Source organism: Fusarium verticillioides, chromosome 4, assembly GCF_000149555.1.
Source record: "Fusarium verticillioides 7600 chromosome 4, whole genome shotgun sequence".
NCBI lineage: Eukaryota > Fungi > Ascomycota > Sordariomycetes > Hypocreales > Nectriaceae > Fusarium > Fusarium verticillioides.
Window position 1 is genome coordinate 1,988,908 of NC_031678.1, and position 23,119 is coordinate 2,012,026.

Below are 23,119 nucleotides of genomic sequence, written 5' to 3' on the forward strand. Positions count from 1 at the left end.
CCCAAGACTCGCGATGATATAGGTTGAGATCCTGTTCAACAAGAGCTGATAGAGGGTGACAAAGCCTGGGCAACGTATTTGCGTTGAAGGTGGCCAAAAATACATAGGTAAATAAATTGTTAACCATTGAAGCCACGCTACACGCGAACGGCAATCAGGCGGAAGTTTGGAGTTAGGGGGTGGCCTAGCCTCGATCCACTAACTGGAGCTTACAGGGTCGCTGTAAAACGCCCCCTTTGGTGGTTTGGGCTCCATGCGACTCAGTGGCCTAGAGGCTAGACCTATCTTCGTGGCCTTGGCATATTTGGTAACAGTTACATCTGCCTTGTCCATACATACCTAGACTGATCAACTCCCTTTCCGATTATCTCGACTCCGTCGCCTATCTTAAACGCATCCTCCGATACGCGATAATATCGGTGGATGCAGGCTTCGACACTTGAGGACAAGTAGCTTGTACTCGGCCTGACCAATTCGACTAACTTAGACTGTCACCGCCGTCTTCGACGACCCAATCTCTCGTTCCTCTCCAACCTTCGAACTCCTGCCCCGTGCCCCTCCAAAAACCTCGACGATGGCGGTAAATCGCATTCGCGGCGCCTTCGCCGTGCCTCGAAAGGGCGAAACCTTTGAGCTGCGCGCTGGCTTGGTTTCTCAGTATGCGTACGAGCGCAAGGAGTCGATTCAGAAGACCATCATGGCCATGACGTTGGGCAAGGATGTGTCGGCACTCTTCCCAGATGTGCTCAAGAACATTGCGACCGGCGACCTTGATCAGAAGAAGCTTGTATACCTCTACCTGATGTATGTGGAAGTTGAATAGCGGCTGGAGCTGTCCTCCCTAGTTCTATAGCTGCCAGCTGTTCGTGGGGTAAGATGAAGAGCTGACCCGATGGCCAGGAACTACGCCAAATCGCATCCCGACCTTTGCATTCTCGCCGTTAATACATTTGTGCAAGACTCCGAAGATCCAAATCCGCTGATACGAGCACTGGCAATCCGAACAATGGGATGCATCAGAGTGGACAAAATGGTGGATTATATGGAAGAGCCCCTGAGGAAGACGCTGCGGGACGAATCACCGTACGTGCGCAAGACAGCTGCCATCTGCGTCGCCAAACTCTTCGACCTCAACCCTCAGATGTGCATCGAGAACGGCTTTCTGGAGGCCCTTCAGGAGTTGATCGGTGATCCCAACCCCATGGTTGTCGCCAACTCAGTGACCGCCTTGTCTGAGATTACCGAGACGGCGCCCGAGACAAGGGCACTGATTGTTACGCCTGTAACGCTGAAGAAGTTGCTCATGGCCCTTAACGAGTGTACCGAATGGGGAAGAGTCACTATCCTGACAACCCTGGCCAACTACTCTGCGTCAGATCAGAAGGAATCGGAGCACATCTGTGAGCGTGTGGCACCTCAGTTCCAGCATGTCAACCCTAGTGTGGTTCTTGCTGCTGTCAAGGTCGTCTTCATCCACATGAAGGCTCTCAACCCTGAGCTTGTGAGATCATACCTCAAGAAAATGGCTCCTCCCTTGGGTATGTATATGACCGCGAGATATTGAGGTTACACACTGACCCGGATCCAGTTACCCTGGTTGCTTCGCAGCCTGAGGTCCAATACGTCGCTCTGCGAAACATAGATCTCCTGCTCCAGGCTAAGCCAGATATTCTCAGCAAGGAGATGCGCGTATTCTTCTGCAAATACACTGACCCTCCTTATGTTAAACTTCAAAAATTGGAAATTATGGTTAGGATAGCAAACGAGCATAACTACGAACAGCTCCTCGCTGAGTTGAAGGAGTACGCCCTTGAAGTCGATATGGATTTCGTCCGAAGAGCCGTTAAAGCAATTGGCCAAGTGGCCATCAAGATTGAGAATGCCGCCGAGAAGTGCGTTGCGGCCCTCGAGGATCTCATATCTACCAAGGTCAACTACGTTGTCCAAGAGGTGATTGTCGTTATCAAGGATATTCTGCGAAAGTACCCTGGCTACGAGGGCGTTATTCCTACACTTTGCAAGCATATTGATGAGTTGGACGAGCCCACTGCCCGCGGATCTCTCATCTGGATTGTTGGAGAATACGCCGAGAAGATCAACAATGCAGACGAGATTTTGGAGAGTTTCGTTGAGTCCTTTATGGAAGAGTTCACCCAGGTAAGTCACACGGTAATGGTAATTAGCTTTGAGCTGACAGAGTTCGCAGACGCAACTGCAAATATTGACAGCGGTGGTGAAGCTGTTCTTGAAGAAGCCTGGAAGCAACCAAGGCCTTGTCCAAAAGGTTCTTCAAGCAGCGACAGCGGAGAACGATAACCCCGATATCCGCGACAGGGCATATGTCTACTGGCGTCTTCTCTCCTCTGATCCCGAAGTTGCCAAAGTGAGAAATTCGTCTGAAGGATCATCATAATAGTTGCTAACTATGTCTCTCAGAACATTGTTCTATCTCAAAAGCCCACAATCACGACGACCATGACAAGCCTTCCTCCGGCCCTTCTGGAGCAGCTCCTCACCGAACTCTCTACTCTTGCTTCTGTCTACCATAAGCCTCCTGAGTCGTTCGTGGGTAAGGGTCGTTTTGGTGCCGACGAGATCCAGCGAGCAGCTATCCAAGAACAGCGACAAAACGCTGCCGAGAACCCTATCGCTGCTTCAGTTGCTGCCGCTTCATCCAACGGATCTGGTGGTGCTGCTCAAAACAACATTGAGAATTTGTTGGACATCGACTTCGATGGCGCCGCGCCTGCATCCCAAGAGCAGAACAGTGCTTCAGCAACCCCCGACAGAGTGGCCAGCCCATCTGCTGGTGTGCCTTCAGGTGCCATGGCTGATATGATGAGCATGTTTGATGCGCCGGCGCAAGCGTCTGGAGCTCCAGCACCCGCTGCAGATCCCAGCAACAACATGAATGACTCGATGAACGGTTTTGAAGGATTGAACTTTGGTGGTTCGTCGACAGGCGAGCCCCTACCAGCGGCAATGCAGCTACAACAAGCCCAAGGAGGAGCTCCTCAACAGCCCAAGAAGGACAGTGAAGACTTGCTGGGTCTTTTGTAGATGCATAAACGTATACATGAATTTCAAGCCAAGAGATGGTCATTGATTGGTTCACGAGAGTATGGAGACGCGCTGGTAGGTAGGAAAAGAAGATGGATGCCTTCCTGTAGGAGGTCATGGTGTTGGCGCATACAAACACATGTTATGTTGTTGTTTCCGCGTTGTACGCTTGCCAAATAAAGATGCTCTAATCATAAACTCGATCCCTTGATTTCTCGTTGCTTGGTGATGCACGTACAGCGGCACAAAGACCGCCTACGTACGGATATCGTTATCTAGACCCTCCGTTACATACCCGCCCTACCATTTCCTATGCCTGTCGCGTGCCCTTTTTATGCAGAAACTCCGTTTGGTATAACCTCAACATCGTGGAAGATAAAGAAAAGGTGATGTCTATGGCTACGCTTGCGCGGTATCGTTGGCTGCACTCGTCTTTGCGTACTCCTCCGGTGTCTGGCACTTGGCGGTCCAGGCGTGAATAATGGCGATTTCGTCCTTGAGGGCGGCGTTGACGAGGCGGTGACGCTTGAGAGAGTTGAGGCCCTGGAATTGAGGAGAGACGATGACAGAGTTGAAGGCTTGACCACAGCCGCCTACAATATCCTCATGTTAGCTATGTCGGATTCTACGCCGTGATCGGCCTGGAGGGGTTCGCGGGGTAGAATAGAGTAGAAAAGAACTGACCCGACATGTCTGTGACTTCAACGTGAGTAGCCTCGAGGCGCTGCTTGATGGCCTCACGTAGAGACTCGTCTGTGATTTGCGACATTGTTATATTCCGAGAAAAAGAGGATATTAAGGTATGGAGCTTGTTGAAAGTAGTAGAACGAAGAAGAGGTTGATTGATTGATTGATTGATTAGATATCAATCGTGGGGTAAAATGCACAGTGTGAGGCGGCATCTGGACCTTGTGCCGCCGCCGTCCACGGAAAAACACAGATCACTAATACAGGAGTCACATACGAAAGTTGACATAATTTATCGGGGATTTTCTCAACTCTTCAATCGTATTTCAACTATTTGAGATTATTGACATCCAAGATAGTAAAAGGATCCTTGTCGTACTTGCTCACAACAACCTCCACCTCAGGAACATTCTCCTTGATGGCAGCCTCCAACTTGGGCCTAAGCACTTCCTGAAGATATCCTCTTTCAGAATTGCTGTGGAAGACTTGGACAAGTGTTTGTCCCTGTTGAATAGCTCTCAAAGCTGAGTGATGACTGGTCTCGCCAGTCACCAAAAGATCAACCTCAGCCTTCTTGAGCACATCGTATCCGCTACCAGCGCAAACACCAAAGCTGCTAATCTTGGTAGTCTTGACATCAGCGCCAACAGGGCTTGCTACCATGACATGCTTGAGGCCACCGAGCTTCTCAGCCAGACGAAGAATGATCTCGGAGAGAGAAACAGCATTGTCGAAGTGGCCGATGGCTCCATAGCCTGCGCCAGAGTGACTAGAGGGAGCAGAGCTACAGGAGATCGCGACAGAGCGTTGGCTTTGGTGAGGGCCAGAAACGATATCTGCCAGCCATGTGTTGAGTCCTTCTGGAGCGGCATCGACTGCAGTGTGAGGGCAGTAGACAGCAATACCAGCCTTGGCAAGGCGTAGAAGCGTAGCTTGCTGAGGATCTTTGTTGGTGATGGACTTGAGGCCTCCGAATATAAAGGGATCTAGTATTGTTTGAGTAAATTCCCAATATCCGCCTAAAGATATGTGATCAAGACTCACGATAGCTGATAATGACACTAACGTCCTGCTCAATAGCATCAACGGCGACTTGGTAGGTCAGGTCATTGGTCACCAAGACCTTCTTTGTCTTCTTTGCATCATTTTCTGAGTTTCCTACCAAGAGCCCAACGTTGTCCCAGCTTTTGTCTGCGATTTCCTCGGGGTATAGCTTCTGCATAGCTGCAACTACTGCCTTTGTGAAGGTTGAAGACTCAACCTGCCAGGCGCCCCAAGCACCATTGTCGGCCATCTTGAGTGAGGAGCCTTTTGTTGAATGACAAGAAGAGCAGAACCTTTTGGGGTTTGCAAGAGGAAGAACCCTTGCAACAGGTGAGCTGGAGATTGTTGTAAGTAGTCTGTTCAATCTCAGAACAGAGCCTCTCATAGCAATTGTGCTACAAAAGCGTGATATGTGAGCTCAAACGTGGAATTGGTCTGGAACAGAGTCTGTGTTAGAGGTCTCTATTACTGATTGACAGTACAAAGTGCAAGACTCACTCACCAACAATTTTCTCGTTTCCCTAACTTGACATGAGCTAGAAGCTGTTGGAGCTTGAAGCTAAGAACAGAAACTGTAACTAGGTAGGTATAGTGGAGGGAGGGTCAAGTGAGCTCGTACTGTGTATACTCGTGTTCTACACTGTCTATTAGGTCCAGATTCTCCATGAGCTAGACTATGACTTGGCAGAACAGAAACGCTGTGAGTAAAATGAACCTCTTTCATGATATTGAATAATAAGATCTTAGAAACGCCTCCGTTAATGAGGGTTTGCAATAATTCATTGGGTATATTTCGTGACCTGCAGCTCATGACCGTCCGTCTTTTGACACACGACTATCTCTCGATCGCCTTTCATCTCTTGATAGTCGTTCGTCCCTTGATATCCTTGGGCTTGAAGCGCTGCTCTTATCATCGACTGGTCTCAACGCCTCATCACCCTCTTCAATGCACTCTTCGACATCACTGCCACCAAGTCCTTTCTCTTTCCATGATTCTAGCAGTTTTCGTGGCATCACCCACTCTTTGCGCGCTTGCGCAACCTTTCCCTCACGAACAAGAGCACGTAATCTCTCAGGCGTCGCTAGGACCTGTGCTGCAAGTTCTCTTGTTCGTTGTTGTCTGTTTGCTGCGTCTCGTTTCTTGCCCTCCTCAGAATCTGGTGAGGGAACTGTTTCCCGAAGGGCATCTCGGATGGAGGATGCTTGGCTGTAGATTCGTGCTATTGCTGGGTCGAGTGTTGAGGCCATAGGATTCAAAGGGTCCATATTTGCTCTCATCTGGTCACAATTGTCAGTATCGCGACTCTTCAGATAGGAACCCATGTACGCACCTTGCGAATAGTCTCTGTTGCTGTAATAAGCTTACTGTAATTGTCGTATACCAAAGCCTTCTTCTCCGCATCCAGCGCGCGCACTTCTCCCACGACTCGTGTATATAGCCTCAGAAGCTCCTCAAGACTGCTCTTCTCAACAACCTTGGCGACATATTCATCGGCATTGAAGTCAGGGGCATCGATCTCTGTAGCTGGGACTTCGGAATCGGGAATCTCTATACGAGGGGCTGAGGCGCGCAGATTGTAGTACTCGCGAAGAGCAGCGCGATTCGACGTTTTACGTTGCTGTTGCTGAGGGGGGCCCGGAGGTTGTGTAGGTCCTTGTGTGAGAACGGGAGACGCCAGCGCGGACCGAGAGGTTTCGAAGGAGGGACGGTTGGAGTTTGTGGGAGTGCGGCGAGGAGGATCGCGTGGTGAGGCTATCGTAGACATTTCTGCGACTTGTCGGAGTTCGGGGTCGAAAGATGAGGATGATCGTGGCTGGAAGCGTCGTGAGTCTCGGTTTGAAGCTGATGAGTGAGCTGGAGGTTAACAAGGCCGACCTGAGCTTGACATGTTGGAGGACCGTTAGTGGTTGATAACCTACAATCCAGGGGCACGGCACGCTAAAATTTAGGGGATGCTCCACTCTCAGCCGCTGAAACGTCATTCCCTTCACAAGGCTGAGTACGAGCTCCATCTTAGATTTCTCAACACCAAAAGATCAATACTGTGATGATATACCAGTAAACAAAAAATGGATCTCGTCGGCCAACTTCGTGCTTCAATATTGGCACAGAACCTTCCTCATCCCTCAACTGCGTTTCTCAACTCACTTATAACCACCCGCTCACCTCCACCACCACTTCCTTCTCTTCTAGCCACTGCCAAAGCTCGATTGCTGGCAGCGGACTTGACCAGCAATACAATCATTGGCACAGGCTCTCTCCAGAGTTTCCCTTCTGATGCGGACTCTACAGAATCTCGTGAGAAGCGTATCCCGAGACCTGTCCATGTGCAAGTGCTCGATATTGAGAACCTTGCTTCGAGTCGCTGGGAACAGGTTGAAGAGATGGAGGCTGTGGCTAGGGGTGAGACTACTCGTGGAAGAGAAGTTGTTCGTGTTACAGCAGAAGACGATGATGAAGATGGCGTTGATGGTCCAGCCCAGCGACCGCCAGTTTCTCGGAATACAGCTGGCCCAAAACCAGCAGGGAAGAATGCGACGCATCGACTCGTCCTGCAGGATTGCAAAGGAACAAAACTCTTTGCCCTTGAACTACGACGATTTGACGGTATCGGAGTTGGTAAGACTCAGATTGGAGAGAAAATCTTACTCAAGGCTGGGACGGTTGTTGCCAGAGGAATGATCTTATTGGAGCCGGATAAGTGTGTTATGCTTGGCGGGAGGATTGAGGCCTGGCAGAAAACATGGGTCGATGGACGATTGGTGAGATTGAAGGAGGAAATAAGACAAAATGAAAGACAGGCATCGTGAGGGGCTGTGTGTGGATTTACATTTGATACCCCTTTTCTAACAACTTTGCACATACAGTCATCCCCTATGCAACATACTTCTTCTATGACACTACATGCTACACGTTGATGGTGGTCCAGACTATCCTCGTATAGATTTGCATTCGTTAAATGCCTTCAGTGGCAGTGGCCAGCGATGCCCAGCCACTCTGTTCCCAAGGCGCCAAGAAAGCTGCCCGCTGAGCATCTCCAGCAGTAGACGTTCCAGCAGATGCCTTTGCTAGATCCTGGGCTTCCAACAACCCCTTTGGAGGAATACCCCTTGCTGCGACCTTGAGTGCCATTTGAGCCGCGTACTCGTCGCCTGTAGATTGGGCCAAAGCAGACCAGCCATGAGGGAGGTCAGGGTAGAGCATGATATCTGTCTGTACTTGTGTTCTCATATCCTCCTCCGTGCGTCCTTCTCCAAGCGTGGCCATGGCCCGTAGTACTTCGCCAATATGCGACTGCTCTGAGGCTGTTACCTTGTGATTGGTGCGAAGACCATTAAGTTCTTCGACAACTGCTTCCAAAGAATCCTCGTCATTGTCCAACAAAGCCACCACACCAAGAAGAAGAACCGACTGCACATGTTCGGGGTGTTTTTCAATCACCTCAAACAATGCTTCACGAGCTCTCTCTCGAGATGACTCGGCTCCCTGAGCCCAAAGTACCTGAGCTAACAAGCATACAGCATCGGGGTTGCCATCAGACTCCTCCAGGGCAGACTCGAAATACGTGATCGCTTCATCAAACTGGTTGTTGTAGTACTGCGCCAATCCTACAGTGAGATGTGCAGACAAGCGAGCTCTCTTGCGTTGTTCACTTGAGAGCTCGTTCTCTGCCTCCTCGCTGCTCAAGCCTAGTGCTAGCTCGCCACACTCGACTGCCTTCTCGTATGAGCCAGAAGCGAGGTATGCTCGTGCTAGGTCCGTTTTGGCCAGAGCAAACTTGGCAAGACTTTGAGGGGATTCGGTGCTTTCATAGTCGGCCTCGACGGTCAAGGAGATCTTTTCCAGCGCATCAACAGCACGGCTGCTCTCTCTGGTACGCTCTTGAAATAGTGTCATCAAGTGGCCAAATGCCAGGTCATCGGATTTGAGGTTTTGGTATTGGTTGAGAGCAAAGAGTGGCTGAATGAGCGATTCAACCGTAATTTCATTGGGGGGCGATGAAAGAATATGGTCAAAGAGGGAGCTTGAGTAGTGACGCCTGGTAGGTACTGAAGATGCATCTGCAATCTCCATTGCGTGAGTGAATAGTCCTCGGGCTTCTTTGGCGTCACCATGAAGAAGAGCCACAAATCCCTGTCCTAGCCAAGCGTGTGCATAGTCAGGGTCGGTTGACTGGGCCCTTGTGAAGACCTCGTTAGCCATCTCGACATCTCCGGACAAAAGGGCGAGAGTTCCCAAGTTCGTCCAGGCTGCAGGACTTCTCTCGTTTAGGTACAGACTTCGGGCAAAAGCATGCTGTGCTACTGTAGGGTTGATATCGCTGGTCACTACACCAAGTGCATTCCAAAACTCCGAATTCCCAGCTTCTAACTCGATCGCACGCTTGAATGACCTCACCGCAGCTTTGACGTAACTGCTGGACTTCTTCCTGATCTCATACGGCAGGCAAATATGCGCGCGATGTTCTGCCCATCCCAAATTATAATAAGCCACGGCTTGCGCGTGACGATCATTAGACGAAATGTGAACACCTTGCTTGTGGCACAAAATCGTAGCGTGGATACATCGGGTGAGATCAACCCCAGGCTGCTCATCATCTGCATACAAGAAGCCCTTTGCGAAGACCACATCAGTGCCAACCTTATCAACACTGGCGAAAATCTCATAAGCGTCCTGTGAGCCCTTCTTGAGGAGTTCACTGATGGATTCGCAAGGCAAATCACGCGTGCGACTCTGAACAGAAGAGAAGACAGAGCATGCATCAGCTATGGCTTTCCAGAAGTTAAAAGTCTCGAGAACACTGCCTTCGGTTTTTTTTGCATACTCAATGGTCTCGGTTGCAAGCTGGGCTGCTTTTCCGAATAATCCTTTCTCGACAGATGAAAGGGCGTTGTCGACTATTGTTTGAAGCAAGGCGATAATGACACCCTCCTCCCCAGGATGCGTCTCAATGACGGACCTGTAGAGAGCGATAGATTCATCATACTCGCCCAGTTCACGTTTGATGTTAGCAAGCATATATTTGGTAAACCAGGTGTCTCCGGAAATATCTGCTTCGGTTTCTTCTTCCAGCCTTTGTGCATTCAGAATAGCCTTGGTGGCAGCAATGTGCCGACCGGAACTGTGGTAGCTCTCCCCAAGACCGACCCAGGAATGGTAATCTTCAGGGCTAATACGGAGCGCTGCTTGGAAAGACACGATAGCCTTATGGAAGTCTTGCTTATTTAGCTCAGCCACGCCGAGCGCAGCAAATGGCCAGCTAATGCCCTTCCTCTTGGATCCTGGCGGCGGCTTTACCTTGCCAGAGTCAACAACTCGGCGGGCGACGAGCTCGACTCTATCCCAGTCTCCGTCGTCCGCAAAAGAGCGTGCAAGTCTCTCGGCTGCAAGCACTTCGGCGTGAGACAGTTCCAATGCTTTCTGGAAGCAGCGTCGTGATCTGCTTTTATCCTTCGCATAGTCGGCATAATATGTTCCTAGGTACGTGTATGTGGGTGCGTAATTCAGGTTATTGTTCAGAGCACTAAGCCAGTATGCGTATGCGGACTCTCCTTTTCGTTGTTTTCGTGCGGCCTTACTGGTATCGATGTTCCAGAGGCATACTCCCACGCGGTGCTGCGTCTCACCCAGCAACTCCTTTGATTCAGTGCCTTGTTTTTCCAGCGGTTCGAGGCATTCTTGCAGTTCTTCCTTTGCGGTTTGCCAATCTCCCTTGAGTGCTTTGACCCAAGCGGCCTCAGACTTTACCCTGATGTTTGTTTGATCACGCTCCAGAGCCCGAGTAAGATACTCGATAGCTTCATCGTACTCCTCTTCTTCCTCGTAAATCAGACCAACACCGATCAAGGCGGAAGTGGAAGTGTTATCCCGCTCAAGAACTTTGTCGAACAGCTCCTTTGCCTCTTTATGATGTCTGGGAGACTGGTAATAGACTAGTGCTGTTCCGAGCGAAAGGTAATAAGAGTCTTCGGCATTTGCGAATGAAAGGCCTGTCTTCTTACGCTCCTGGGCCAATAGTGCCAAACCCTTGCGCATAAGCTCAACAGTATTCTCATACTCTCCAATGTGAAGAAGATATTGCCCAGTGAGTCGGTACGCAAGAACAGAATCAGCTGTAGTAATGCCTTCTGTGATCATGATGAGTCGATCCTCGTCGGTCAAAGGAACCACAAGGGTTGGAACTCCGCCATCGTCGTCATCGGAACTTTCGTCTGACTCATTCAGGGCTGCCTTCACCTTTTCCTGTGGCTTCTCTGGTGGGAACGGTGAGATTGGGCTTGTCAGGTAACTCGTGATAACTTTGTAAAGATCACTGTCGGGAAAGAATGAACAGTACGCTCGGAGGACATCCACGTCCCATTCTCTGATCTCCTTCTTGTCCTGCCATTCTATAGATATATCCCAAGCAAGCTTGTATGGGTATTTTATGGCAACCATGCCGTTGGCAAGATCGAGCACTTTCTGGCGTTCAGCGTTCTTTTCAGCGCCCGTTGGGGCGACCAGGAGACGATCATAACAGAGCTGGAGAAGCTTTTCTTCATACTGTCGTCTCAAGTCATCGTCATTTGTCCAGTTGATGAGTTGTCGATAAATGTGCTCAAGTTTACTCTGGCTGTAAACTTCCCGCTTGGCGTCAAGGGTGACCTCGGTGAGTTTCGCGCCCAGTTTGGTTCGTCGCTCTCCGATGAGAGTGTTTATCCGGTGTTTCTCAGCTTTCTCTAAGATGTGCGCTACCGTCTCATATGTCTTTGCTGGGTGTGGGAACCGGCCCTCGAGGGTGGGGTATAGAGGGCTTTCGGGGAGTTGGATGGAAAGTGCTTCAGCATATTGGGTCTCATCACCTTGGACTCTTGCAAAGTCGACAAATTTGTCGACAACATCTTGACACTTGTACATATCATCGGCATCTCGATAAATCTGCCCCAGATTAACGACCGCCTGGTGGTAATCTGCCAGCTTCTTGTTGCTTTGCTTCTCAAAGAGCTTGATCAAGCCCTGCCATGCCTGTGCCTCCTGGGGACGAAGCCACGTCGCAGATCGATAAGTCTCCTGAGCTAGGTCAAGCCTGTCCTTCTTGTCCAAGGCAAAGGCTAGGAAAATGTGCCTGGAAAGGTTGTCAGCTTGGGGCGATCATGGAGGGGTACTGCAGCTCTCTGTTGCGTTGCACATATTTGGTATTCTCACGCTTGGTAGTTCTTGGGATCCTTCTCCAGGAGCTCCTTTGCCTTGTTCACCGCGTCGTCAAACTTTTGTTGGCGAATAGCATCGTTAATGGCCTTGAGGGCTGCCTTTGTCCCTGACATGATGGCTAGATTTCTGTTGTGTTGGAGGGTACCCCCACCAAAGCTCGTAGAAGCTCCCTTTGCTCTCTTGGTGCTTTGACTAATATTTGTGGTGGTCTTTTGTATCTCATCCAGCGAAAGAATCCGATCGAGTGACGTCGACAAATCCAAAGACAACGCTCCAAAGTACATCAAATGAATAGATCATACACTCATTAGCCAGGCGGCTATTGCAGGTGGAATTGCTCTGTGGATGAATTATGTCATTGGAAGCTTCACTGATAGCCGAAGATGTCCCGCCTATGTCTTGGGTCCCACAGAGCCAACTAGCACTATCTGTAGATATACGAGTACCTTATGCTGCCTTAAGTCTTGTCAATCTATCTTAGTAGTTCCTATCGCTAATCAAAGTGTTGATGTAAGTTACAACGTTGCGTTGTCCCTCCACTTGTTCTCATCCTTGGTAGCAAGTTTTCAGACACTGGAAACAAGTGTTGGAGCCCAAGGTATAGCCATTTCATTTTCACAGAAATTTTCAACCATAGCTCAATTAGTTAAACAGTCCGTTGGTTCTTACAGCTATGTAAGGGTTAAGTAGAATTGCTAGGTGGAAGTTTGAACAGTTGCTTTGTTACTAATCGTGAACTTGATGATAGATATAGGGTAGCATGACTAAGGTAAAGTTCACAAAAAAGGATACTCCCCCATCAAATTTCCGTCCATGATGCGATATAGCTCTGCGAGAGCAGTAACGGGGCAGTAATCTCCACCTCTATATGGCCTATCTTCATCATCGAGTTCACCTGGGTAGGGCTCCGCAGGATAGTCCCATTTTGGATCGATCATCCTCACAAGGACATCGGCAAGACGAGGCTCATCCCGTTCAATGTCGAGGGAGAAAGAACAATTGGCCAATCTGCTGATTGTTTGTTCGTCAAGGAGGATACATGCTGAAAACCTGCTTATACCAATTCCTCTGAACATGAGGTCTTCTTCAAGTACCCCGAGACTTCTGAGATGAGCACGGAATTCCTCCCTTACTCGATCTTCTGATGCGTTCTCTAGAGCCTCTTTGTCTTCAATGACTTCAAGTTTGAATCTTTTAGTTGCTTCTTCACTATAGAGAGAAGGTGACATTAGTCTCAAGCTTCTGATTGTGGCTTGGACTAGGTTCTCCAGGGCTTGGTTGAGCTTTTGGCATGCCAAATTGGAATAAGATGTGACAAAGACGAAGTAACCCCATGTTGGATCCGTGGCTGCCTGTCCGAGTGGTCCTCGTGTCTTAATTTGATGTGCCTCTACAGCGGAGAGAAGCTTGCGCACATCGTCAGACCTCTTTTTGTAGCCGAACCAGTCTTCATCATCACGGACCCACCGATTGAAGGGCCTCTCTCTCTCAAACATTTGACTATCAAATTCAGGTTCAACACTGTAGTCAGTGGGCCGGATATCCAAGTCGACATCATTGAGATGTCGGGCTGTTTTCTGAATGGCTGGATCAGCACCAGGACCGACTGAGCGGTTGTTAAAAGAGCGCTTGTGAGGGACAGGGCGAATTTCGAGAGAAGGATCTCGTGGTGGAAAATCTGTCATATGAAACCAAGAGTCCATATTGTGCAGGGAATGGAGGTTGTGAGAGACGAGTGTGACGGTAGTAGGAGGCAAGATGGGAATGATTGTGGATAAACAGGAGAGTGTACTCCGTAACGTCGACTGAGTAAGGTATAAATACTGGTCTCAACAATGTCATCCACAATCCTGATTTCATTACTGAAATATGGCCGTGTATCTGCCGAATCAGATCGTATATGAGACGGCGTTTGCATAATCATCAACGGATAGCAACATGGTTCGTTAGGCAGAAGCCCAGGCAGTAAGTGTTTTATGGTAAACCAATGAGAAGACAGAATACTATACAACCAACAACCTACACGGATCCTTCAGGTTGGACAAAAGTCAGGGTACATCAATCTAAATGTCACTTATAAATTTTAGGCTGTTATTTTCGAGAGACCTGTCATGTCAAGCCACTCTAGTGTAAGTGACGCGAAAGAGGAAGTATATCAGTTCGCAACACCTTCATGCTAGACTTTGTGATACTGCGGCGACTGTAATGCGATAATGAGTTACGCCGTCATAGAACGTCAAAGCCTATCGTCATTATACATTCTTTTGTGCTTTTCTTGTCCCCTCTTCATGCTGTTCGCTCATGGGGTACACCGGTAAGTTCAGGTGTTGTAACGAAATTTTGTGATACAATCTAACTACCTAGGTACCCAAGTTGAGCTTTCACTGAACAATCCAACAGCCAGTTGCTAGATATAGAAGCCTGACGTTTTGTGAGTATCGAGCCAAAGTGAGGTTTGTTAAGTTTTCATCTGAATCACGAGCTGCCTTATACGTGCACACATAAACTTCTGTCAACGTCGCTTCGAACAGGTATCTGTAATCTGGCTATACACACACTCTCTACTACAGCCTAGCTGATCCGCCGACATCGACTCATTGCGCGACGATATATTTGTGTCTTATGACTGCGATTCTGAACCCGAACCCGAACCCGAACCTCTTGATTCTTCCTGTACGCCAGGAAAAAGGAAATGTGCGAAATGCCAGAAACTCGGTAGACGCTGCTTCCGGTGCCGTTTGAAGCTTGCATTAGGGGAAGAGTCTGAGGAGCCTGCCAAGTTAGCACTTGAACTTGTTGTTGCTTCTCAAGCTGCCCAAAGAAACGACAAACCCGAAGATACTATCCCAGAGCCTATCCCAAAACCCATCAAAACCAGGAATGAAACAACACGACCACAAAAAGTTGCACAGAATGGAGAAACTCCGAGCCCCATTACACGGTCTAGTTCAAAATCTCAACAACAAGATTGCCCATCGACTGCCCCCAAGAATAGAACCGAGAGCTTTCAAACCTCTTCCCATGATACATACTTTTACGATGGTGTAATTACGAGCAGCACGCAATACTACCAAAGCAACATTTCATCCTGTGGTACCAACATCCAATCTAGGGCGAACGATGCCCACCGCCCAAAAAATTGTTATTCGTATAACCATCCTTGTTCTCAGTGGAAGGGCCTAGCTCCTGACCTTCCATACTACAATCGATCGGACGCAGAGATTGAGGTAGTCAAGATAAACAGAAGCTGGCATCTCGTTTCCACAAAGTGCCGCGTTGAGAAATACGATAACAGCGGTATTGAGCACAGTCACAAACACCGACATTGGGCAGAGCCCTCCAGGGAAACCCCCCCCCCCCAAATTGCAACAGTTGCAGGTCTCCAGAGGAGAAGAAAGCCAGCGTTCCTGAATATATCAATTTTTACAATGCCAAGATGACCTTTATAGAACAATTACCCTGGCGAGGGTATGCTCATGCAGTCTGGGTTGCGTTGGCGGATACGAGACCCTCCATGCCGGGCTCAGTGCGTCGCAGCACCAATCAATATAAAGTGTCATGTACAGTGTATCGCGATCAGCTATATGGGCCTGGGAGGCTTGTTGATCAGGTCTGGAAGCCTGATGAGCCCTTACCACTGGAATCAGTTTGCCCTAGCATATATGATTTCGGCAGATCAGCCGTACATTGGGTGCAAGAAAGGATCACTGGTGTGAAGCATTCGGATGAGATTGACTAGCGGAGATCACTATACCATCACATAGAACTTCTTGTTGTGCCATTGAAGAGATGGTCTGAGACACTGGCAAACCCATAAGGAGAATAGCTTGCATGCGAATACCACCAACATGCAACCACCAAGATCGACAACCGAGTCGCCACAGGGCCCGCACACACCTTACCTTGTATACGAAAATGGAAGTGGAACTTCCATGGGGTTTTCGCATTCCAAGCTGGTTTTCGGAAAAGAAGTCATATCGTTGGTTGGGGGTGGATATTTCGGAAAGGAGGCACTTAGCATAAATGGCTCGTATGCCATGGCGGACGTAGCCGATTTGGAGTAAATTGGGGGCCGGCCGTGTCAGAGAATGTGTATATATACCCAAAACTTCCCTGATTCGGGTGGTTTGGCTCTTCAGCATCCCTATATCACGAGAAAGTAGAGCCAATATTCTTTGACCCATAGTTAACATATATTTTGACTGACACTTTCGCCGCGAGCTTCAGTATCTATTCGAAAGTCACATCACAACAGGGATTTCTGAAACAGCACTATTAGGCCATCGTCCAGTGGCGGTCAAGATCCAGTTTGTTCATCATGTTCCATTCTATCTTTGTTATCACTCAGGCTGCCGACTTATTTCTACCGGCCAGTCCAACCAACCTATCAAGTCCGCACTTAACAAACCTCTTATCGTTTCGAGCAGATGCGTTGCCCACCCTTCCATGAACCATGACCTTTTCATTGTCCTGAACAAAGGGACATAATACGCCATCAAAAGAAGAGCCTGAGGTGCCTTTCGCTGAAGACACCCGACAAACAGATCTTGCATGCGGTACAGCCAGCCAAACACAAACTTATTCATCTTTGGTACTTGGACAAGGCCCTCGGCGTTGCCAAAGTTGGCCTCGTAAACATCGCACAAGCTTTTGTGTACCCTCAGGTACAAGGCAGTATCTGGATTCTCGTGAGACGCTATCCATAGTCGAAGCTTCTCAAGTGGCCCAACCCAATCAATGTACGAGAACCCCATAACCATAAAATCTGGTTTTGTATCTTTCATCTCTGAATTTGTGCCACCGCCACCGAGAGGAGCCATGAGGCCCGTAAAGAGCGTTGCTGGTTCAATGCTCTGTCGGATCAACCGGACTCCATGAATCACGGGAAGCCATCTTTGCGAGATCCCCTCGCCAATAACACACACAAGCAGGTCGTCGGGACCTGTTGGTCCAGCTGCAAAGGTGCAGTAGCAGACGAGCACCGCTGCGACATAGAGAGCGCCACAATTTGCTTCGTTAAGGTTCGTTAAAGTTCTGTTCATTTCGTAAATTCCAAGCTCTGCATGATGCGCCGCGAGAGCGAGGCTCTGGGAATGCCGTTCAGTCCCTTTTGGTTCTTGGTATACCAGATGATACCCTGCTAGAGCATACATCATATGGAGGACGAAATGGTAGGAAAGGCCGATCTGGGGGACATTTCGCGCCCAGAACGATGCGATATCATCGACAGGGTCGTCAGCATCGTGTAAGGTCCTTGAGGTATTGGCCATGAAGTGGAAGAGTAACTCGGCGTCAGCAATATTTAAGGAACATATCTGCGAGTTTGATATGGTTGAAGAGGAAACTGGGGTAGCTGACGTCGAAGACGGCGATGTAGTCGTCCTGTCTGATGCTGGCGGGGGAGGAGGTGGTGGTCGCGTGAGTGCAGCCCAGTCCTTGCGTGGCCTTCCAGGGCCACGTCGCGGCGTCGTGGCAGGTTCTGCTAAAACTGATAGTATCTCAGGAGGAGAAGTGTGCGGCGCTGAGTCGTCACTAGAAGGTGGTTGTGGTGCAAAATCGCAGGGTATGCCAAAGCGCACGCAGTTGGCACAAGCTGGCTTCACCTCGTCACACTGGACGTCTTGTCAGCTCTGATCTGGGACATTCGGAGACTTTTTTTTCTTCTCTTTTATTTTTATTTTTTTTTGGGAGGACTCACCTTTACTTTTCTCCTCTTGCAGTTGAAGCATCCGTTTCTCGATTTACGGTGCGGTCTTCTGGCAAGCTTGGAGACCCGCGCAGAGGAGATGCTCTCTGGACCAGTTGGCTGTGGCGTTGTTGACTTGCGCATGCTATCTACCTTATGTGACGATGCAGTGTCTGTGAATGTTATATAGAGAACGGCCAGATCATCCAGAAAGCCCCAGCGACTACAGAAGTACGCAACGAACGAACGAACCACGGGCAGGAAACAACAACTCTAAGTGCTTTTGCTTTCGGGCGTCGTCATGGGCTTCAAGGACCCTTCCGAGGTGACCGGGCGATGTCTCCGTGTCTGCGGACGGAAGCGCCGGACGGCCTCAGCTCTTGGACCGGGAGAGTCCAAAACACAAAAACGATGAAATTCGAGTCCGGTATTCAGAATCCGACAAGTCCCAACTCTTACCGGATCGCCGAATGTGATGTTCGTAGGGGTGTTTGGAGTTGATGATCTATTAGTCCAGCCACAACCGGAATAGCAGCAGTGCCGGCAAATGTGTGTGGGTCAGTGACAGATGATTTTAGAGTTGATATTCTCGACCCGAGAATGAAATAAAATCTGATGTGAAGCAAGGGTCCTCAGCTTGAGGAGAAGAGCTTCTAGAACAAGAAAGGCAGGCTGTTGATTCAACGTAAAATGAACAGGAAAATGGGGGATTGGTTGGGCGAGGGGACCAAAGTAAAGTAGGTAGGTAGGCAGCTCCAGCGGAGTTAACTAACGGCGACGGGTTTTCGCATTTGTCATTGCGTAAAATGTCCGATTTGCGAGGTCGTAAAGCTATACCTCATTAGGCCAAAGGAATCGGGTTGTCGTTAGTATCTGACCAAGTTCTCACTCTTGAGTACAAAACGTAAGAGGAGAGGATGAAGCTGACGAGATCATTTGAGGCAGTATAGGGAGTCTCACACACTCGCACACGCGGTCTGAACTATTGACGAGGTTCTAGCTTCTATTCTTGTTGCACAACTATAATACTTCACGTTAGGTAGAATTCGTGTTAGACTTTCCGAGGGGAGGGGCTTCGACGGACTCTCGGACAAGTTGCTTCGCTTACACGAGTGATAAGAGATCTGGCTGACTAAATTGGCCTGGCCCAGGCCCCAGCCTGGGTGCGGTATTCGTTTTAGCGCCTAAATAAAGCCACCATCGGACCCATGGATGACGAATACGATTGATTGATTGATATGCTCGGAACTTTTGGTCCTTATTCACGTTTTATATCCGCATTTTCTTAAACTGACAGGGCATTCTCGCTTTCTTTTCTGTTCTCCTCCCCAAGCTGGATGCTGCTTTTAAGTTTAATTGCAGTGGTCATGCATTTTTTACTCACCGGCCCGCCACTATGCGTACTCATGTTTCAGTATACGATCAATATTCACTCCCATGACGTCTACGGAGACTTATCTTAACACGATCACTAATTCTTATCTAAAGTGGCTTGCTGATATTAGAGCGAATACGGATTCAAATCGGCTGTTATTCGGGTTGCTCATAAACTCCGGGTAGTGGGGGACATGCCCGGAGGTGATGATCTATGATAATGAGACTAAAGGAACGGAGTATGAACCTCATGACCTCGGAATCAAGAAGGATGAGACACTGAAATTGAATGTCCTTAGATGCCATTCTAGCTTCTCTATACTCCTAAATATCGAAGAAATAGTACATTGTTCCAGTTTCTCCATGAAAGAATATTCCTTCCGCGCATATCCTGCTGACTAACAAGGGTCCCCAGGCGCGTACAGTAGCCCGCCTGGAACGTCATCGTCAAGTGGTTGCCCCAGCTAACCAGACTTGGCCTATATCCCAGTTTCCCCTTCAGCTCCGCATTCTTGCTCTCTCAACACCAGCAAAGCGGTCTAGAGAAGGGCAAGTCATGTCGTCTTTTCGCCTCTTGATTGAAGATGGCCAGTTCCGCGATGGATACGGTCGACAAGTAGTCCTCCGTGGCATCAATCTCGCTGCCGATGCCAAACTCCCTAGCGAACCCGATCAACCATCTCACATTCCCACTGACTTCTTCGACGGCGATAATGTAACATTCCACCAGCGTCCTTTCCCCAAGGAAGATGCGCGATCCCATTTTGCGCGCCTCAGACGATACGGCTTCAACACTATCCGCTACATCTTTACCTGGGAGGCACTCGAGGCTGCAGGGCCTGGGAAATACGACGAAGGTTTCATCCAGCATACGATTGATATCCTGAGAATAGCAAAGGAGTATGGATTCTATATATTCATGGACCCTCACCAGGACGTTTGGTCTCGTTTCACTGGTGGCTCGGGAGCCCCGTTATGGACTATATATGCATGCGGCCTCAACCCTCAGAGCTTCGCTGCGACTGAAGCAGCAATTGTTCAGAATACATACCATAACCCTGATGAGTTTCCAAAAATGATCTGGTCGACCAACTACTATCGACTTGCTGCTGGTACCATATTCACTATGTTTTTTGCTGGCAAAGACTTTGCCCCAAAATGTATAATTGACGGTGTGAACATCCAGGACTACCTGCAGGACCATTTCATGAGAGCATGCGGTCAACTCGCCCAGCGAATCCACGAGGCAGGCGATCTGGAAAACGTCGTTGTCATTGGCTGGGAGAGCATGAATGAACCAAACAAGGGCATGACTGGTTATAAAGATCTTACTGTGATCCCTAAAGAGCATCCTTTGAAGAAGGGAACCTGCCCAACAATGTGGCAGACGTTGTTAACTGGAATGGGACGGGCGTGCGAAGTCGATACTTGGGAGATGGGCGGCCTCGGCCCTTACAAGACTGGCACGACATTGGTTGACCCTCATGGCGAGGTCGCATGGCTACCAGCAGATTATGACGATTCAAGATACGGTTGGAAGCGCGACCCTGGCTGGAAGCTCGGCAAGTGTGTCTGGGCACAGCATGGAGTTTGGGATATGGAGACCGATACCCTCCTTCGCAAGGACTACTTTGCTAAAAATCCGAATACCGGTAAGGTCATCGATTATCCGCAATTTACCAATACCTATTTCATGGACTTCTGGCGAAAATATGTCAAAACCTGCCGTGCCGTCCACAAGGACTGCATTATGCTTATGCAGTTTCCTACACTCGAATTACCGCCCGAGATCAAAGGAACGGAAGATGAAGATCCTCGAATGGCGTTCACACCGCATTACTACGACGGCATCACACTCATGACAAAGCACTGGAATAGCACGTGGAATGTTGATGTGGTCGGAGTCTTGAGAGGCAAGTACTGGCATCCAGCGCTAGCGATCAGGATCGGAGAGACGGCTATTCGAAACTGTCTCCGTGACCAGCTCGCAACACTGAGACAAGAGGGCCTTGACCGGATAGGAAAGCACCCTTGTGTGTTGTCAGAATTTGGCATTCCCTATGATATGGATGACAAGAAAGCCTACAAGACAGGCGACTATTCGAGCCAGTCGGCGGCAATGGACGCCAACTATTTCGCAGTTGAAGGATCTCAGATCGAAGGGCATTGCCTATGGACATATTGTGCAAGAAACGATCACTTAAGGGGAGACTTTTGGAATGGAGAGGATCTGTCCATCCTTTCGCTGGATGACAAACCACTTCCAGAATCCCCGGTTCCCGAATATTCGCAGTCGTCGCTGGATCTGGCGAGGACTGCGACTGCGGCAAACACGAAGAAGGATGTGGCTGATGATCGAAATGTTACACCCGACAACCTCAAACGGACACTCACCAATCCGTCCATCAGCTCCGCGCCCTCGGCCAAGGACCCTCAGCTAACCAATGCCCCTGGCTTCCGCGCAGCCGAAGCTTTCGTGCGCCCTACGCCGACGGTGGTGTACGGTGACATTGTATCCACCGGATTTGATTTGCGACAGTGCACATATCTTCTCAAGGTCAAGGCACCAAGAGCAGCACCAGATGAGGCGCCTACGATTGTGTATTTGCCTGAGTACCATTTCCCCAAAGAGCAGTGCGAAGTGGCAGTGTCCTCGGGCAAGTGGGAGCTTAGCACAGACGATGAAGAGGGCACAACACTTCAGAAGCTCAAGTGGTGGCACGCAGAGGGAGAGCAGAGCCTCAAGATCTCAGGTCTCGTACGGAAGCACAACGTTCCTGTAGGATCCGAGGAGGATGCTGGCTATCTTGAGCAGTGTCAGCAAGGCTATGGATTCAATTTTGGAAGCTGCAGTGTTATGTGAGCTGAGCCTTATTTGAGACAAGGCGCGTACAAGTCGCATCAAGTTCAGTGCATGGTAGATTGAGATACGTCTGGCGAGCATGTTCTGGGACAAGGCATTAAGGTTTAATATTGAACTATATGTCTGATTGGATACCTTGAAATGCCACTTTGAAACCGTTTCTACCGGTGAATCGTGAACTTTGTCGACTGGGAAGGTAATTTCTATAAGAAGAGTACACGAAGCTAAGTTTTGGCCACGGAGATTTTCCCAGTCAGGCCATTCTCCTAGGGCCGCTAATTGTACGGCGATTTAAAAAGGTCGCCGCCATACCGTTCTTATTAGAGTACAATTCATGATGGAGAACCTCGTGTTCAGTGTGACGCCACGGCAGAGGACCTTTAATCATTGTTCCATAGCCGAGAGGATGTCAGCTTGCGGGGAGTCCCAATGCTCTGGTAAGGGGGAATTGACTTTCAGGCGTTCCTAGTCAGGAACATTCTCGTATTCACGATACCAGGTTATCTGTGTTGCCATGGGTTATGACCCAGGGGTTCTCTAGTGGGCCTAAACAATGGAAAGACGATTATTAAATATAGAGGGCTTAGAAAAGTCTGGTTGATAATGTTGAGTGAAGAGATAGATGTAAGTGAACAGGGCATAGTCTAACGGTCCCATGACAACCACTCCGAAAATGACAATTCCAATGAAACAAGTTGAAAATAGCACAGACGGGCAGGAATTGACAGTTGGTGCCCCCCATTACCCAAGACTGGCGACATTTGAATGATGCCGATTTGCTGGAGATCCCCCTCCATTAGTGAAGCTAGCGCATGTCTTTTCACACTCTGCACACCATCTCAGCTGTCGCTAAGCGCCAGACGCCCTCGAGCTGAAAGCCTAACGTGAGAACATGGCGCAGTCGGTCAGTTTAGAAAGCCCAGGTCTGCTTAGGTTCTCTAGGTTCCCTTCTGCTGAGGGGAACGTGAGGAGAAAACAGAGTTTCCCGTCTAACGGCTCGGAATAAACCTGATTGATAGTCAAGCCGTAACTAGCCAAGTCGAGTTATTCGAATGCTGCATTAGTTTAGTGGTTTTTACTACCTATTCTTTATTCGATTAAATTAATATTTCACGTGTTGGTCTAGTCTAGTCTACCTAACTTACCTAGGTACCTATGTTAGTCGTCAACTCCAGAACTTCCTGCTCCTCACTCACTATCTCAACCCGCCGTC

At 49.1% G+C, this 23,119-nt stretch overlaps 10 protein-coding genes across 11 annotated transcripts; 4 read left to right on the forward strand and 6 right to left on the reverse strand.

Annotated features, from left to right (window-relative positions):
* Positions 1–142: 142 nt before the first annotated feature.
* FVEG_04991 (hypothetical protein) lies at positions 143–3,362 on the forward strand. 2 transcript variants are annotated; one of them, XM_018892970.1, is made up of 5 exons: positions 143–804; positions 901–1,538; positions 1,589–2,157; positions 2,207–2,383; positions 2,437–3,362. In XM_018892970.1, exons 1-5 carry the CDS (start codon positions 575–577, stop codon positions 3,058–3,060), a joined length of 2,238 nt encoding a protein of 745 aa, XP_018749764.1. In that variant the 5' UTR covers positions 143–574; the 3' UTR covers positions 3,061–3,362. The 2 variants fall into 2 exon arrangements, with proteins under 2 accessions (XP_018749764.1, XP_018749765.1); XM_018892971.1 differs by having other exon boundaries at positions 2,207–3,362.
* Positions 3,363–3,459: 97 nt separating this feature from the next.
* FVEG_04992 (BolA protein) lies at positions 3,460–3,829 on the reverse strand (the record flags this gene model as incomplete). Its single annotated transcript, XM_018892972.1, has 2 exons — positions 3,460–3,653; positions 3,745–3,829. The coding sequence occupies 2 exons, from the start codon at positions 3,827–3,829 to the stop codon at positions 3,460–3,462; spliced, it is 279 nt and encodes a 92-aa protein (XP_018749766.1).
* A 162-nt stretch (positions 3,830–3,991) lies between these two features.
* Positions 3,992–5,403, reverse strand: FVEG_04993 (hypothetical protein). Its single transcript, XM_018892973.1, has 3 exons — positions 5,294–5,403; positions 4,792–5,226; positions 3,992–4,733 (listed from the first exon to the last, which is right to left on the reverse strand). The coding sequence occupies exons 2-3, from the start codon at positions 5,174–5,176 to the stop codon at positions 4,078–4,080; spliced, it is 1,041 nt and encodes a 346-aa protein (XP_018749767.1). The 5' UTR covers positions 5,177–5,226; positions 5,294–5,403; the 3' UTR covers positions 3,992–4,077.
* Positions 5,404–5,488: 85 nt separating this feature from the next.
* On the reverse strand, positions 5,489–6,686 carry FVEG_04994 (hypothetical protein). Its single transcript, XM_018892974.1, has 2 exons — positions 6,123–6,686; positions 5,489–6,069 (listed from the first exon to the last, which is right to left on the reverse strand). Exons 1-2 carry the CDS (start codon positions 6,555–6,557, stop codon positions 5,599–5,601), a joined length of 906 nt encoding a protein of 301 aa, XP_018749768.1. The 5' UTR covers positions 6,558–6,686; the 3' UTR covers positions 5,489–5,598.
* A 129-nt stretch (positions 6,687–6,815) lies between these two features.
* On the forward strand, positions 6,816–7,701 carry FVEG_15582 (hypothetical protein). The gene has a single exon (XM_018904743.1). It carries the CDS (start codon positions 6,862–6,864, stop codon positions 7,600–7,602), a length of 741 nt encoding a protein of 246 aa, XP_018749769.1. The 5' UTR covers positions 6,816–6,861; the 3' UTR covers positions 7,603–7,701.
* FVEG_04995 (hypothetical protein) lies at positions 7,544–12,338 on the reverse strand. Its single transcript, XM_018892975.1, has 2 exons — positions 11,978–12,338; positions 7,544–11,897 (listed from the first exon to the last, which is right to left on the reverse strand). Exons 1-2 carry the CDS (start codon positions 12,265–12,267, stop codon positions 7,748–7,750), a joined length of 4,440 nt encoding a protein of 1,479 aa, XP_018749770.1. The 5' UTR covers positions 12,268–12,338; the 3' UTR covers positions 7,544–7,747.
* A 375-nt stretch (positions 12,339–12,713) lies between these two features.
* FVEG_04996 (hypothetical protein) lies at positions 12,714–13,686 on the reverse strand (the record flags this gene model as incomplete). Its single annotated transcript, XM_018892976.1, has 1 exon — positions 12,714–13,686. One exon carries the CDS (start codon positions 13,684–13,686, stop codon positions 12,760–12,762), a length of 927 nt encoding a protein of 308 aa, XP_018749771.1. The 3' UTR covers positions 12,714–12,759.
* A 166-nt stretch (positions 13,687–13,852) lies between these two features.
* Positions 13,853–14,725, forward strand: FVEG_04997 (hypothetical protein; the record flags this gene model as incomplete). Its single annotated transcript, XM_018892977.1, has 5 exons — positions 13,853–13,879; positions 13,934–13,948; positions 14,071–14,112; positions 14,384–14,436; positions 14,554–14,725. The coding sequence occupies 5 exons, from the start codon at positions 13,853–13,855 to the stop codon at positions 14,723–14,725; spliced, it is 309 nt and encodes a 102-aa protein (XP_018749772.1).
* Positions 14,726–16,160: 1,435 nt separating this feature from the next.
* Positions 16,161–18,647, reverse strand: FVEG_04998 (hypothetical protein). Its single transcript, XM_018892978.1, has 2 exons — positions 17,682–18,647; positions 16,161–17,595 (listed from the first exon to the last, which is right to left on the reverse strand). The coding sequence occupies exons 1-2, from the start codon at positions 17,811–17,813 to the stop codon at positions 16,324–16,326; spliced, it is 1,404 nt and encodes a 467-aa protein (XP_018749773.1). The 5' UTR covers positions 17,814–18,647; the 3' UTR covers positions 16,161–16,323.
* Positions 18,648–18,943: 296 nt separating this feature from the next.
* FVEG_04999 (hypothetical protein) lies at positions 18,944–22,950 on the forward strand. The gene is made up of 2 exons (XM_018892979.1): positions 18,944–19,282; positions 19,343–22,950. Exon 2 carries the CDS (start codon positions 19,600–19,602, stop codon positions 21,904–21,906), a length of 2,307 nt encoding a protein of 768 aa, XP_018749774.1. The 5' UTR covers positions 18,944–19,282; positions 19,343–19,599; the 3' UTR covers positions 21,907–22,950.
* The last annotated feature ends 169 nt before the right edge of the window (positions 22,951–23,119 follow it).

Excerpts from the sequence above, each read along its gene's own strand:
- FVEG_04995 (XM_018892975.1), bottom strand. The coding sequence starts at position 12,267 with ATGTACTTTGGAGCGTTGTCTTTGGATTTGTCGACGTCACTCGATCGG. Across the intron at positions 11,898-11,977 it reads GATCCCAAGAACTACCAAGC|GCACATTTTCCTAGCCTTTG; the intron begins GTGAGAATACCA and ends CAACCTTTCCAG.
- FVEG_04991 (XM_018892970.1), top strand. The coding sequence starts at position 575 with ATGGCGGTAAATCGCATTCGCGGCGCCTTCGCCGTGCCTCGAAAGGGC. Across the intron at positions 805-900 it reads CTTGTATACCTCTACCTGAT|GAACTACGCCAAATCGCATC; the intron begins GTATGTGGAAGT and ends CCCGATGGCCAG. Across the intron at positions 2,158-2,206 it reads TTATGGAAGAGTTCACCCAG|ACGCAACTGCAAATATTGAC; the intron begins GTAAGTCACACG and ends CAGAGTTCGCAG.
- FVEG_04994 (XM_018892974.1), bottom strand. The coding sequence starts at position 6,557 with ATGTCTACGATAGCCTCACCACGCGATCCTCCTCGCCGCACTCCCACA. Across the intron at positions 6,070-6,122 it reads CAACAGAGACTATTCGCAAG|ATGAGAGCAAATATGGACCC; the intron begins GTGCGTACATGG and ends AATTGTGACCAG.
- FVEG_04998 (XM_018892978.1), bottom strand. The coding sequence starts at position 17,813 with ATGCGCAAGTCAACAACGCCACAGCCAACTGGTCCAGAGAGCATCTCC. Across the intron at positions 17,596-17,681 it reads GCAAGAGGAGAAAAGTAAAG|TGTGACGAGGTGAAGCCAGC; the intron begins GTGAGTCCTCCC and ends CAAGACGTCCAG.
- FVEG_04993 (XM_018892973.1), bottom strand. The coding sequence starts at position 5,176 with ATGAGAGGCTCTGTTCTGAGATTGAACAGACTACTTACAACAATCTCC. Across the intron at positions 4,734-4,791 it reads TAGTGTCATTATCAGCTATC|ATCCCTTTATATTCGGAGGC; the intron begins GTGAGTCTTGAT and ends AAACAATACTAG.
- FVEG_15582 (XM_018904743.1), top strand. The coding sequence starts at position 6,862 with ATGGATCTCGTCGGCCAACTTCGTGCTTCAATATTGGCACAGAACCTT.
- FVEG_04999 (XM_018892979.1), top strand. The coding sequence starts at position 19,600 with ATGTCGTCTTTTCGCCTCTTGATTGAAGATGGCCAGTTCCGCGATGGA.